Here is a 15,772-nt window from a genome sequence, read left to right as displayed (position 1 = left end):
ACATGCAGGCTCAGCGGCCATGGCTCACGGGCCCAGCCGCTCCGCAGCATGTGGGATCCTCCCGAACTGGGGCACAAATACGTGTCCCCTGCATCGGCAGGCAGACTCCCAACCACTGCGCCACCAGAGAAGCCCTATACTACATCTTCTTTACACATTCATCTGGCAGTTGGCACTTAGGTTGCTTTTATATCTTGGCTATTGTAAATAAACCTACTATGAACATTGGGGTGCATACATCTTTCTGAATTAGTGTCTTCATTCTCTTTGGGTAAATACCAAGGAATGGAATTGCTAGATTGTATGGTAGTTCTATTTTTAATTTTTTGAGGAATCTCCATGCTGCTTTCCATAATGGCTCTACCAGTTTACACTCCCACCAACAGTATATTAGATTACTTCAGCCAAATGTTAAATTTTCTTGAGATTCCTGAAAATGTCTTCATACAATTCTTTAGTAGAATGATTTGTGAGATTTACTATGAAGGAGCACGGTTTTTTCCCTAAATTGAGGTTTTGCTCACTGCTGTTAGGTGTATTTTAGCAGCAGGGCAATACGTGTTCAATAAAAAGTAGCAATCGTTGGAGAAAATAAAAGGCAGCAATTAGTTGGTATGCCGTGGCAGGCAAACTAGTGACAGCACGAGGAGGTACCAACTAAATCAGTCTTTAGCCAATATGAATGTTGGTGTAACTATATGTTTTATAACGTAAACAGAAACTGAGGTGCTAAACTTGACTGCTTTTGTTTTTATATAATTTCTAACTGCCCTTCTCCCTGCAGTTCTTCATTTTCTGCTAATCACTTCTGGTCGCAAAAGAAATAGGAAGCGTTGATAGAATATATGCAGATAATATATATCTCCAAGGTAAATATACCGCATCTACACCTCAATATAATGGATGGTAAATAAATTAGAAGTTATTTGCTGACATCTTAATATGTGAAGGCACTGAGGGAGATGAGCACTAAGAAGTTTCAAACATCCTACCCTCAAGTTTTTTGTTGTTTTTTTAAATTTATTTATTGTTGGCTGCCTTGGGTCTTCATTGCTGCGCGTGGGCTTTCTCTAGTTGCAGTGAGTGGGGGCTACTCTTCGTTGCGGTGCGCAGGCTCCTCAATGCAGTGGCTTCTCTTGTTGCAGAGCACGGGCTCTAGGCACATGGGCTCCAGTAGTTGTGACACGCAGGCTCAATAGTTGTGGCACATGGGCTTAGTTGCTCCGCGGCATGTGGGATCGTCCCAGACAAGGTCTTGAAGCCGTGTCCCCTGCATTGGCAGGCGTATTCTTAACGACTGCGCCACCAGGGAAGTCCCCAAGTTTTGAATATAATCAAAATTTTGTAAAGCTGATCAGAATGTACTTAAAAGATTACTGGCTTGAAAATCATCTTTGAGGAATATAATTATCCTGTACCTTATATATTTATTATTCATTCATTCATCATTCATTTATTTTTAGTTGAGGTTTGTAAAATTTGGTGAGCACAAGGGGACTTGTTAACTTGAGAGCTTTTAAGGACAGACCCCATATCAAATGGTGGGTGGAAAGACAAATGGGAGAATTCTCATTTATTAAACAAAGTCCTATAAACTGTGCTGTGTGGTTTGCATGCTATTCCGGAAAAGCCTCTCAGTATTACCTCTTACCTTGCTTTGAATCTTTACCTAGCTGAATAGACAGATCTTACTAAAGACCAGCAGGAAGTGTGTAATGAGAGACACTAGTGTTTTCTGTTTTTAATTGAATTAAGTTAAATAGAAAATTAAGATGTATGTAGGCAAGGCATCCACTTGAAAGCTGTCCTGTGCCTCTGAGACCCTATTCCTCACCCAGATTCCCTCCATAGCAGAGCCCCACTTAGTCACTGTCTTCAAAGTCGAAATAGCTCTTCATCCGATGCTGTCAAACGTACAGCACTGGGATGTCATATTTCGTTCTAGCAAAGGTTGCACATACATATTTATATGTCAATACCTATTTTCATTCATTCTTGAAAATGAAAGCCCATTATGAAAACATAAATATTTAGTTGTTTTAGACAAATGCATAGCACATTATTTAATAATCCAGTGGTTACTTAACTGTCTGGCGTTACAGATATCTGCCCTACAGAACAGATAGCAACAAGGGATCTTCTCCCTAGAAACGTGTGTGTGTGCACACAAAATTACACATAGGTTTCCTTTTATTGTTTCTAGGAGGTCAAGGCACTGTGGTTAGGTAGAGTATGAGAAGAGAGTGAAATTGAAAGAAATATAAATGTGCATATCTTAGAACATGGTGTAGCCACTTGGGGGATTTGTGAAGCAAAAATGCCGAAATCTAAGTATGAATATACAAAATTGAAGCATACTGTAATTCTCTCTTAAGAAGTCAAGAGTATGGCATGGTTGGCATTTGTCAGATGATCAGACCATTTGACAAATCTTTCTGAAGGTCTGTGGTATCTTAAAACATCTTTTGTTTACGATTTCTTCCTCAACTCTGCGGGCTTTGCCATCTGGGTTGCGTTAATAATCCTGTTCATCACTGAGGGCTTCAGCATGTTTCACTGCGTGACTAAACGAGAGTTGAAGACATACAAGTCCAAACACTTTCTGGCGCTTCTTTGCTCGCAGGTCAGCAGATCCAAGCTCTGTATCCAATGGATGCTAAGCTGGTCCAAAAGCATAAATCATGGGGTTTGGGCCAGATCCTAAATTTCAGTTTTGTATGCTGTCTTCATTGATGTATAGCTGGGGTCTGTGTAACTGAAGAAAGAACCGGTCCCTCTGCTCTTAGTACTTTGACACCAAATATGTGTGGGGTTTTCCCTCCCATAAAATAATTCTGACACTAACTACCTGTAGTTAGCATAGATCGCCACGGGTTAAGGGTTCAGTCCCACAAGGCTGCCCCCTCCCTCACTTCAGAAGCCAGTCGCAAAATCCTAGATTTTCACCTTGTATTTCTGATGCACCAGCTGTAAATCAACGGTCCCCATGACCTGCTCCTCAGGTTTGATAATTCACTAGAACAACTCACAGAATAAGTACCTTATTTACTGTTAGCAATGTATTGTAAAGGATAGAACTCAGGAAGAGTTAGATGGAAAAGACTGTAGGGCACAGTATGGGGGAAGGGGTGTGCAGCTTGCATGCCCTCTCCAGGCATGGTACCCTCCTGGCATCCCAATGTGTTCTCCAGCTGGGAAGCTCTCTGAATTCCATTGCTTAGGGATTTTCTTGGGGAGGTTCCATTAAGTAGCCATGAATGATTAAATCATTGGCTATTGGTGATTAAACTCAGTCTCCAGCCCCTCTCCCTTCCCTGGAGATCAGAAAACGGGGCTGAAAGCTCCAACCCTCTAATCATTTGGTTGGTTCTCTTGTGTCTGGACCAAGGACTAAGACCAAATATTGGTTCCTCTAGCAACCAGTTCCCATCCTCCAAGCGTCACCTCGTTAGCATACAAAAAGATACTCTTATCTCTCTAAGGGTCTAATAAGCTCTTGTGTCTGGAACCAAGGACTAAGACCAAATACTATGACAAAACATGCTCCTGCCACCAAATTTTATAACTGTTTTAGGAGCTCTGTGTCAGGAACTGGGGTTCAGAGACCAAACATGTATTTCTTTTTTTTTTTCTGGTACACGGGCCTCTCACTGTTGTAGTTTCTCCTGTTGTGGAGCACAGGCTCCGGACGCGCAGGCTCAGCGGCCATGGCTCACGGGCCCAGCCACTCCGCGGCATGTGGGATCTTCCCGGACCGGGGCACGAACCCGTGTCCCCTGCATCGGCAGGCGGACTCTCAACCACTGCGCCACCAGGGGAGCCCGAAACATGTATTTCTTATGTCACGGTAACCAAAATAAATTATTGCTGAGAACTAGCAAAATATCCCAGAAACAAACTAAAACCTACCAGATTTGACAAACTGTCCAGAGGTCCCTAATTTGTGAGTGACAGGATTAAAACCACCCTTATTTTCCATATTTTATAGTACAGTATAAACACCTATTTTTAATTACCAAGTTTGCCATCTTATAACTTGGAACAAGTGACTTAATTAGAAGGATTCTTTCTTCTCTATTTGCAAATTGGGGTTAATCATTCTACTTTTTTGTAATTAGCATTGTCTAGCTTTTTGTTAGCCATAATTAGAAAAACAAAAGGATTAATCGAAGGTTGAGATGAGACTGTGAAGTAGAAAGATATCTTCCTCCCTGAGAAGAGAACGACTGTTAGGACAGACTATAGGGGCTTTGGTGCCTTGTTCCTATTAGGAAGTCGTCTGCCTCCTTGTGGAGGAGGGATGGGATGGGAGATGGCTTTGCCTGTGTACTGTTGTGCTGTGTTACAGAGCCAAATAGTAATCTGGATATGCTGGAAAGGGATATATCTAATGCCTCCATATTACCAAAACTGGAGGAACACTGAATGGAGCGGGGCATGAGAATCTACTCCCATTTCCTCTGTTGCTTCTTCAACACTTCTGTGTTCAACCTGACATAGAATTGTCATTTGCCTTCTTACAGTCATGTTAAACTATTACAAAAATCACTTATGTGCTCTTCTGAAGAAAGGAATATGCAGTGGACTTTAGCTCAACTCCTAGTTTTAAACCTTTGTGATCAAAGGTTCCCGTGGAAGCTTCCCCAAATGGGTTTTTTTTTTCAGATTTTTCTTGCAACCGTGAGAGTGCATGTGAAATGCCGAGGAAGGTCTACCGTGGCAAAATAAACTCATCCAAGAGACCATCTCAAGCGGAAAGAGGTTAAACTCTCTTAAGGGAGTTTTTTAAACCTGCACACAGAGATTTTGTACATTGTACATCTATGTGCTCAAGATATCTCAAAATCCAAGATGTAGAACTGTGAAAATAATGGCCCTGAACCTACTTATGAAAACAGGAGAGAATTGCATTTTCTTGGTAGGTGATTAACTTCCCCAGTCACAGGATTGGAAACAACTAGGGTTCAATTTAATGTTTCAGGAGAGGGTTTTCTGAATACGTCCCTTGTGAACTAGAAAGCTTAGGGTGCTTCCCCATAAAGTGACTCATTTACTTCCTTCTTGACAAGATTATGCTTAGGGCTTTTAAAGGCTCTTGACAGATCATTCCCTCCCATCAGGAGATGGTTTCAGGCACAAGTGTCTGTTATGATAAGATGCCAGATTTCTACATCAAGCGTAACGCTGCAGAGAGGCAGAGTGGAGCTGAACAATTGTGTCTTAATGTACCACAGTTCCAAGTGAACTGTGGAATAGAAAGCTACCCACTCAGACGTGATTGGCATTGAGTCAGTCAAATGTGTCTGATTGATCCAAAGTCCATGGACACCAAGTTTATGAAATTGCATAAAAGAACCAAGTGAAAAAGGCAATACATCTGAGAAGTGGGAACATTAATTTCTTAAAGTTACCTTTTAGAGGGAAAGGCTGTGAAATTTCTTTCAAAATTCCATGCATCAGCCTGACATCAAAACCCAAGCCACAAGAAGACAAACTATAACATCTTTTGAAATTAAGGATATGAATCTTGTGGACACTGGGGTTTGAACATTCTGTAGAGCCTATGAAATATTTTCTGGGAAGAGTTCCCCATTAAAACAGCTCCCTAAAGGACCCCAACAGACTGGGTGGATAGATCAGTATGTACCAAAAAATTGGGAATGCATCTCTTCTTGGTTGAGAGATGGTTATTTTCAACTCAGATGCCGTGAAGGATATATTTTGCCCCTGGAACTACTTGTGCAAGTTATATTTAGCTCTAGGTTATTCATTAATTTAATTAACATTTTTTTGACAACCAAATTATGCCAGGAACTGAGCCAGGAGCTAGTGATATGTTACACTCTTGTTCCAAGAGAGGGAAATGGTTAATGTTCCAAAATGTAAATCTTCTATTTTCAGGTTCAGTATAATCTATTTTAGTAGGGCCTACTCTTAATCCTTTACGAAATTTCTTTTTGAAATGATTTTTTTTTAATGCAGTGTGATTGTGAAGTGAATTTAATGTGTACTGAAAAGTGCTACATCTGATGCAAATAGATACTTTGTAATTATGGGCTAAACACTCAGAAACAATAATGACAATAAAAAAAGGATTGGATATAATTAGTCCCCCTGGGGCAGATCTTTTCCTTTTATTATCTCTGTTCTTTGCTATAATTTTTAATAATAAGATTAGCCATTCAATGGCAATATAACCAGATTTCAGTATTAATGCTTAGAATATTGTGGAATGAGGGGAATTTGGCAGAAAAAAATGTTATTACTAGTTACAGAAGATGTTAAAGACTTGAGAAAGGTTGAAATTATACGCATAGAGGTTAAAATGTTTCCTAATCTCTGCTTACTGCCAATATCCTTACAATGAGCCACTGAATTCTTAAGCTTGTTTTTCTAATCGCCTGAATAATCCTGTCTTAAATGTAAGGATCATGACAGTAGAATAGCAGTTACTTTAAGAGAATATATTTCTATAGATACCAGGTATTTTTTCCTATCATTTCTATATGAATGTTCTGAGTTTTTAATTAAAATTTTAAGAAATTCATCTTTGTCCTAACATAATGAAATAAAATTCCCGAAACAATGGAGGTTCCCTGTTATTCTGTGATATGTGAAATAGCTCTAGAAATAGTTTTAAGCCTTGGAAATTCTGCGTTCTGCCTAAAAATTGTAAAGGCAGTTATTTCTGTATTTGAATGAAACACTCATGAATCACATACCGAAGGCAGAACTCTTTTTTTTTTTTAACTAAAGCAAATGAATATACAGAAGTACAAAGGAATGTTATCTATTTTTCTTTCTTAACTAAAATAGCGTTTATGAGGTATCGTCTGCCATTTCATTTGACATGATTTGTCTGTCTACTCCAACATAAAAACTAATCTGATTTCTTTTATTTTTCATTTCTAAGCATGATCATTAGAAATATGTTTACGTGAATAAGTCAACCAAACAGAACCTTGTAATTCATTTAATGAGGGACGTCAGAGTGTCTTTCTGAGTGTCTTCCTGAATTCTGGTGTCCTGAGGTGTAGGCAGTGGGAAGAAAAGGCTGGTAGATGCACGCGCAGTGTGTATCTGAACTCACATAAACAGTGATGAGGTCATGGCTTACACTGGGCTCTTAGGGCTTATTATCCTCACAGGAGCCTTGTTCCCCAGCAGAGAGAGGCCTGGGCCATCACGAGAGCCCGGTGTGCTACTGTTTCATTGTCAAGCTCTAGGGATTTGGGGGGGAAAGTTAGGAATATATTTCTGAATATACTTCTGAAACATATAAAGAAATGTCGGTATTAAAGGAGATAAGCAATTTTCAGCATTCGAACACATTCACCATTTAATTATCCATCTTAGTAGAAGATAAGGATGGATTTAGAACTAGAATCCATGAATGTCACAAAAGCCTAACTTTTTATTAATACCTATAATCTTTTTCCAGTAATCCTAAACAGATTGAAAGAGGACCTTCCTATCTTGCTATTTCTCCTCCCTACATCCGAGGCATTAGCTAAAGCACAGCGGAATGCCAAAAACCAAGGACAGTATTTCCAAGATTGAACAAATCTGGATGATTTTCAGCACAATTAAAAGAGCGGATATTAGCGTGTCCCAAAATAATATTATCTGAGCTTATAAAAGCTAGAAATCCAGGCAAGGACTCCTAGAACAGGCTCTCATTTCTAACTATTCAGCGATTTCTTTCAGTTTCCAGTTCTATAGGTTACTTTGTGGAACATGTCTTTGGTGTGGTCCATTTTAGAGTTTCCTTGAAAGGCAGGGTCACATAGTGATCAGGAGAACGGGCTCGGAGCCAATGTTGGGCTACCTGTTCTTGCTGTACCCCTGACTAGCTCTGTAACTAAATGGAACCAGCTTCGTAGTCCTAAACCTCCTTTGTGCCTTGTTTGCTTCATCAGTGTAGTGGGGCAAGCAGCTGCACCTCTGTCACAGGGTTGATAGGAAGATTTAATGAGTTACTATGAATAAAGCACTTGAAACACAATCTTATTCATATAAGCAGTGAATAAGTGCTGAACTGTTATTGCTTAGAAGAAAGGGAAAGGGGGAGGGGATGGAGGTAGGGACTGAGTAGAAGAAATCAGCGTGTACTGAGTAGCAGCTGTGGATGCAGCGTTGTGTGAGTAACTAACAACATTTTTAACTCCCACATACACCGTATGAAAGATCATTATCTGAATGGTACAGATGAAGCTTAGATATTTTGTGACTCGTGTTTATTTTAAAATTAATGTTAACATTAATAATAGCAAGTGGGAATCGATACTGTTTGTGATGATAGTGGAAAAAAGCAGTGGGGGGAGACCCAAGTGTCAGTTGGCAGAATTCAGCTTAGAGCAGCAATGCCAAGGCCAGTTTGGAGCAGTTATATCCTAGTGCCCATGCTTGGAGATGACAGTCCTCTGAGGACAACATGCCTTGTAGAAACATTTATAGGTGACTGACTACAAAAAAAAAAAAGAAAAAGAAGAAAAGAAAGTTATGATGAAAAACAATCTTTATGTTCAATTGAAGTATTTTTTTTCTTATTTGAGCTCTTAAAGAAAAAAAAATCCATTTTCTTTAAAACAACAAAGCCTTTTCAAGAGGAAAGAAATGAAATAGAGCACCTGAAAAAGCACATTCAGCCAGTCGGCTGGGACACCTTTGATGAATGCAATTAGTTGCAGTCTCCAATTTTGGAAGCATAATTGCAGTAGAACTAGAGGGACTTCTTTAGGACTTGGTGTTGAATAAGGAACAAGCATGTATATAATATCCTGATTGCACAGTCCTGCGTATAAAATATCCATTGCATTCAACAACACTCGGCCTTTGATTTCTGACCCCAAACTCACCTTTTTTAAATATATATATTTAAAACCTATTGTCTTTTAAACACGTATATTATCGAAGAAGTTTGTCGGTTTTTATCTCTTTTACTACTTTTCAGATTTAAAGAGCCATTCCCTGATTTGTAGGGTCAACCAGATTTCAGAGTACCAGTGAAAACTGTAATGATGTGTTGCCCAAAACTGTTTCAAGCTGTGATATCTGCCTTTTTTGAAGATTATGGAGAAGCATATTAGGATAAAAGGGTAAAAGAAATAAATAAGGCAGATGAACTCAGGTTTACTTTCTTTTCATAGTATTTCTTTGTTTTTCTTAAGTATAGGAATGTGGCCTATGGAAGGTATAGTACAGAGCACCCTTTCTGAGTCAGGCACTGTATATTTTGTGATTCCTGATAAAGAAAGACAAAATCTAGCCCTTAAGAATCTCACAGTTGAAGAGAGCAGTCAGAAATGCAATAATGAGGGTTTGCATAGCATTTCATGGGAGCACAGAGAAAGGGTACCACCTCCACCTGGCATGTCAGGGAGGTGGCCCTAAGCTAAGCAACAGGAGAAGGGGAGGCACAGTCCATAAGGTATTGGAAAACACATACACCATCTCTGAATAAATTCTGTACCTTCCAACTGGCTTTCAAGGTGCCCATGACTGACAGGTTAATAATAACTAGATAGACCCAAATGGCCAAAATTCTATTTCTGATATGAACTTGCATAGGTAATTTTTCTTTGTTTGTTTTAATGAAGAAGAAACATGTATCTTTGGAAATCATTTTAAAAAATCATAGTAGAATGCATGTAGCAAGAGAATTGTTAAAGATAGAGAAAGCAGACCTTGTCCCTTTTTTTATGAGGATGAATGCTTTCAAGTAAGACTGGAATAAAAATGAAATGGAATCAATTAGAAAAAAAATAGAAGCACTTAAGAAATAACTTAATTGTTGCTGAAAGAATTAGAATCTGATGACGTGGAAAGGATTTAATTAAACTCCAAAGTAAAATAATACATTGGCCTTTCTCCCAGAAAAATATGATGTCTCTTAGAACTTATCAGCTATTTCTTGGCCTGCAAGTTAGTAATGGTTATCTATTATTTTTCTCATTTTGATTATTACATGCTACTGATGGTGGGATTATTTGTGCAACAGTTACTGCTGAGACAACCATTAAGACTGTGCAGATAGAATTGTAGTCTCATATGCCCCTGTATATTTGGGTGGGAAAATGGAAAGTACCTAACTTAAATCTGACAGATCCAAAGTCAACTGTCCTTCAATAGCAGAAGACACTATTTTAAAAGAAAATGTTAACAAGGATAGCCATCATGATATGTGTCAAATGCTAAATGCTGTTACAGAAATGAAAAGTGACCAATCAAATAAGAATTACCTAGTAAGAAGGGAATGGAGAATTGCAAAAACGTGACTCACAGTGCTTTCACATCATGGAATGAACTAGCGGGACCTCTGACCCAAAGCCATTGGAAGAAGCAATATTTTGGACAAACCTGAACTTTTTTTTCCCCCTACAGCCTCGTCATGTGTTCAACATGCTAAAGAAGTATGTCCGTGCCGAACAGAAAGATAGACAGCATACCTTAAAGCATTTTGAACATGTTCGCATGGTGGATCCAAAGAAAGCTGCCCAGATCCGGTCTCAGGTAAGCACAGAATGTGGTAATCATGCAACTTGGACAATTCAGTGTTCTTGCCCTTTGAGTTGGATCTTTAGGTATTCCCAGAATAGCCATGGGTGTTGGACCTGTATAGCAAGAGTTCTTTAATACCTGGTAAATTCTAAAGGCTTGTCCTAGGGCAACATGTGGTTTGGCACTTTCTGAGTTATGAAAATAACAAAGAATATAAAAATCTTGAGTGTCTACTGCTACTGATTCTTAAGGAACCATCAAACTCTGATGACTAAAATGAAAACAAAATTGTATAAACCAAAACCGCTAAAATTTGGTTCAACTAAATTATAGAAGACAATCATAAACTCCATTTCTACTGTAATGCTTGGAGATAATGTGAGACTAAATGAAGCTTGGTAGTGATAAGTTTTATACTCTGCCATTTTCAAAACTTGACAACTGGGATCTACCTCTGGAAATCTAAAATTTTACATTTCCTTAAACAGAAAAATTTTTTGAAATATCTATCATGAAATATCTATGTTTCATGTGAAATATCCGTATGATCCCATCTATTGGAAACTTTGCAAAGACATATATATATATGGAGCATCAGAGCTTATTTAGGAATCTCAATATTAGGAATCAGAATTGGGCAGAAATGGTCTTTTCAATTGGCTTTATATCTTATGGTTACAAGCATATAATATAATGGAAAGTTTAAAGCAGCTCCAAAGTTAGAGAACAAAAAATGAGGGAATAAGAAAAATAAAGATGCCCTTTCATGTTCAAAGTTCCAGCAGCATTTTGTCAGTTTTATTTGGGAAGCTTGTATCTGTCTGCGGTGCTTGGTAAGGAAAATAACTCCTCCTTACTCCAGAGATGGTTTACCTGGAGCTATCATCCTTTGCTGCAGGTTATGACACACCTCCGCGTGATTTACGAGCGCATGAACCAGTCTCTCTCCCTGCTCTACAATGTTCCTGCTGTGGCTGAGGAAATTCAGGATGAAGTTGGTGAGTGAGCTGTTTTTTCTAGTTCTGTGCATATAAACATATTTTCCTCCTGTAGGAGAAAATCAGGGAACTGAGTTCATCTGCATCAGGAATCATCAGTGTTTTAATATGTGGAAGGAAAAAGAGCAGATTCCCTTGTACAGTGAAGCTATTGGGGAGTGAAAGTTGCTCTCATCTTAGCAATTGCATCAGGTCTTAACTGCATACTGACAAAAGCCGAGGGGGATGTAATTTGACTTTGGTCTATTTGTGTGATAATGAGCCACTTGTTGTTGGATTATACTTGTCAACAGTTTTCTAATTTAGTCAATCTTATAAATATCACCTTATGATGCTTTGGTACTTTACAGTTTAATAGAAACAACCCTTCATCTCTTAATTCTTTATTATCATAATCTTATGAGTGCCATGATATCCTCATTTTTCAGATGAAGGAGCCCAAACTTACAATTTAAGAAACTTGCCTATGTCATGCATATCCCAAGGAGCACAGCAAAACCACAAAACTCTGACCTTTGACTTTGAGGTTATTGTTATATTCAGTAACACATCTTTCTTTGATGCATGCCCCGCCCCCTGCATAGCCATGAGTGTTCTCTGGACCACATTGTTGTTTAACCTTAATTAACTATATGCCCGCTATCTTTCATTAAACTTTTAAAATAATCATACACTCATAAGAAGTTGGAAAAATAATACAGAGTAGTCCAAGGTAGACATCACCCACCTTCCTCAGCAGTAACATCTTATGTAACATCATGCATTATCAAAACCAGGAAACCGACCTTGTGTGCCCACTGTCTCCTATGGCCCTAGTTTTCGTAATGACATCTTTAATATTTCGTATGAGTAAGTTCTCCCTTTTCTGTTTTCTTGGAAAGGGAGTAAAGTATCGCATAACATAATTCTCCACAAACCCCCAAAATGCCCATATTTGTTTAACGTTGCCTCACAGAGGTACTTAGATGCAATTACCCTAGTGCATCTTTCAACATAAAGCAGATGTATGAATCCGGGCGATATGGTGCATAAACCATCTGTAAATAAGCAATATGTGTGTGGTGGATCCCTCTCCATAATGAGTCCTGTTCTTTCTTAATTGGGTTGGAAGTAGATGCTTAATTTGGTTTAAAACAGATGCAGGTTATCTGAAAACAGAACACCCAGGATGTTGTAGATGGTGTACCGGTTGCAGGAATTCCTGCTCTGAAGTGCCCAAAACACGGCTTGGCTCGATTTTTACATTTCATAACAGTGCTGTTCTACTCTTCTTTTTTCTAACTTAGTAATACCTTGCAAGTGTTGTTTGTATTACTACCAAGTAGTTGGCACTTATCAGGTAATAATGGTCTGTTCAGTGTTGTGTATTAACACACAGGATCCTTTCTTTAAGAAACGAATATTCTTGTTATATATTAGGATAGACATGTGTAAGGAACCTTTAAAATACTGTGTATTAAATAAGTATAAGAAAGGCCTCCAATAAGTTGTAGAAGGGACAAAATCAAAGAAAAATCACGTTCTTAATGAACTGAAGCTCAAATCTTCTAGATGAATGTATTTTGGCCTTATAGCCATCTTATCAAGCTTATTTTCATAAGGAACTTCAACTGAGGTGTTGCCAGTCATACCAAACTATAGAGGAATAAGCCATTGCAAAGGACTAGAATATTTCACTCTCAGCCAGTAATTATGGTTGACTCTTTCTAATTAAATTACCAGACGTTTTCATTCAGCAAAATACTACTGAAAGCAGTGACCACTAATAAGTCGCAGTTCCACAGAACAGATGGTGATTCAGCTGTCTTGAGTGTTGCAAAATGCCCCAAGAGTAGAACCACACACTAAACTTCAAATCTCAGTGGCAGGGAGAATATTCCGATAACTAGAATCATAGAATTTTTTCTTTAAAAAAAAACTGTTAAGTAAGCTTAAGAGCATGTCATTTTTAAAAATAGTTTTGTCATTCTGAGTATACTGAACACCGAATCCTAAAAGATAATCATTTAAAAAATCTTTCTTGCCTCCATTTTTATTTATTTTTTATTATTTTTATTTATTTATTTATTTATTTTTGCGGTACGTGGGCCTCTTACTGCTGTGGCCTCTCCCACGGAGCACAGGCTCCGGACGCGCAGGCTCAGCGGCCACGGCTCACGGGCCCAGCCACTCTGCAGCATGTGGGATCTTCCCGGACCGGGGCACGAACCCGTGTCCCCTGCATCGGCAGGTGGACTCTCAACCACTGCGCCACCAGGGAAGCCCAAAAATAACTTACTTTTAAAGTAGGACCATAGATGAAACAAGATGGGCTGTGAGTGCCAATTGTTTAAGCTGAGTGCTGTTTAAGCTGAGCGGGAGTTCTTTGTAGTATTCTCTTTACTTTTATATGCGCTTGAAATTTTCCATAATAGAAGTTGGTTTTTAGCTTACTTTCCAAATAGAATCTGCACAGATTTCTTCCAGTGTATGTCCTGTACATTTAATTTCTAATTAAATGCTTTGTCATTAGTCTGATTTGCATGCATCTGCCTTTTCTGTGTGTAATCAGATTTTAGATTTGGAGTCAGTTCAGTGTAAGTAAGAAGCATACTAAAATTCAGAGCTGCTGGGAAAAGGAGAAGATCCAAAAGAACCTACAAATGCATGTTGTTTATATAAAAGTTTGTGCTTATAAATGCAGGCAGTTAGAATATGTTTAATACAGTAAACCATCTGGAGAGAAATACAATAGTTTTGTTAAATAAGGGTAATAGTTGCTCTGGAGATGAAGGGTTTTCACCAGTCCTGAGGAACTGCTAGTATCTTTCGTGACATAGGTTTATCTGCTTCAGGTAGTTTATGCTCCCACGAGGGTAGAATTCTCTATTATGGGTGAAACTGAGGAAGAAGCTAGTCACACCAGAAAGAAAAGGGCGAAAGTGGGAACTGGCATCAAATTTGTGAGAACAGTAAAGTGTGACTGACTAAAGCCTAGAATTCGTCAGGGCCATGAGTTCCAGCCCTGACCGTTTTCACCCACTGTGCTTTCCTGAGAAAGCCATCTGTTTATGCTGCTCTACTGTTAACTCCAGTAAATCCCATATCCATAACAACAACCTGTCTGCTGAGTCCCCGTGACATATTCCAGACTCAGAACACAGGCATACCTCGTTTTATTGCGCTTTGCAGATATTGCATTTTTCACAGATGGAAGGTTTGTAGCAACCCTGTGTTGAGTGAGTCTGTCAGCACCGTTTTCCAACAGCATTTTCTCACTTCAGTCTCATTTTGGTAATTATTCTGATATTTCAACCTATTTCATTATTATTACATTTGTGATGGTGCTCTGTGATGAGTGATGTTTGATGTTACTATTGCAAAAAGATAGTGACTCGCTGAAGGCTCAGAGGATGGTTAGCATTTTTTAGCAATAAAATATTTTTTAATTAAGGTATGTTCATCGTCTTTTTAGACGTAATGCTATTGCACAGTTAATAGACTACAGTATAGGGTAAACATAACTTTTATGTGCACTGGGAAACCAAAAAATTCATGTGACTTGCTTTGTTGAGATATAAAGTTGAGATACTTTATCGCAGTGGTCTGGAACCGAGCCTGCAGTGTCTCCGAGGTATGCCTATATTTCACCTGTTTCTCAAACTCCAAACTATGTGTGTAAGGAAGAAATCATTGTGTCCCTCTTGCAATTGACCCATTTTACAATCTCAGTTATGGGCTATCCCAGTTGTCCTATACATATCCATGATGCCTTCCTCTCCTCCACCCATGATTGCTTATCAATCTGAAATCCTATGTATTCTACCTCCAATATTCATGTGGAATCCCTGCTCTGTAAATCCACATCATTAGCTCAGATCCTTATCCTCTCACATGAGTTTCACTGGACTCTCAACTAGTCATCCTGCCTCTTGGTCCCCTCCTACCCAAATTCTTCCTCTTCAGGGCTGAGTTCCCTGCTAAAATGAAAATACAACCTGCACATGGTTCTTCCTTGCTTGAAAAGCAGCATACTTCAATACTCAACTAAAATGTCCACACTCCCATAAGCCCTTGACTAATTTGCATAGGGAGCCAGAGGGAAGAGCTGGTGTTTGAGTGACAGTTATATAGCGAACTGATGAGAATCTCTTACTGATGATGTTGCTGGCCTGAGTTCTTTATGAAAGTTCACGCATGTTGAGGTTCAGGGCCACCACATATAGATGTGACAGGTGGTTTAGGGAAAAAGCATAGACTGACATTCATTCCACATCCCACTAACGAAGCCAAGC

The 15,772-nt window shown here is 38.9% G+C and overlaps 1 protein-coding gene across 2 annotated transcripts in view; it reads left to right on the top strand.

Annotated features, from left to right (window-relative positions):
• APP (amyloid beta precursor protein) overlaps window positions 1–15,772 on the top strand; it is a 274,061-nt gene that overhangs the window by 195,243 nt on the left and 63,046 nt on the right. For both annotated transcript variants that reach the window (XM_079921899.1, XM_079921898.1), the window contains exons 12-13: window positions 10,384–10,512; window positions 11,399–11,498. In XM_079921899.1, coding sequence (XP_079778025.1) covers window positions 10,384–10,512; window positions 11,399–11,498 — 229 coding nt within the window. The remainder of the gene's footprint in view (window positions 1–10,383; window positions 10,513–11,398; window positions 11,499–15,772) is intronic.

Source organism: Stenella coeruleoalba (assembly GCF_951394435.1).
Source record: "Stenella coeruleoalba genome assembly, chromosome: 5".
NCBI lineage: Eukaryota > Metazoa > Chordata > Mammalia > Artiodactyla > Delphinidae > Stenella > Stenella coeruleoalba.
Note: the sequence above shows the minus strand (reverse complement) of the source record. Positions and strands in the feature narration are given on the sequence as shown.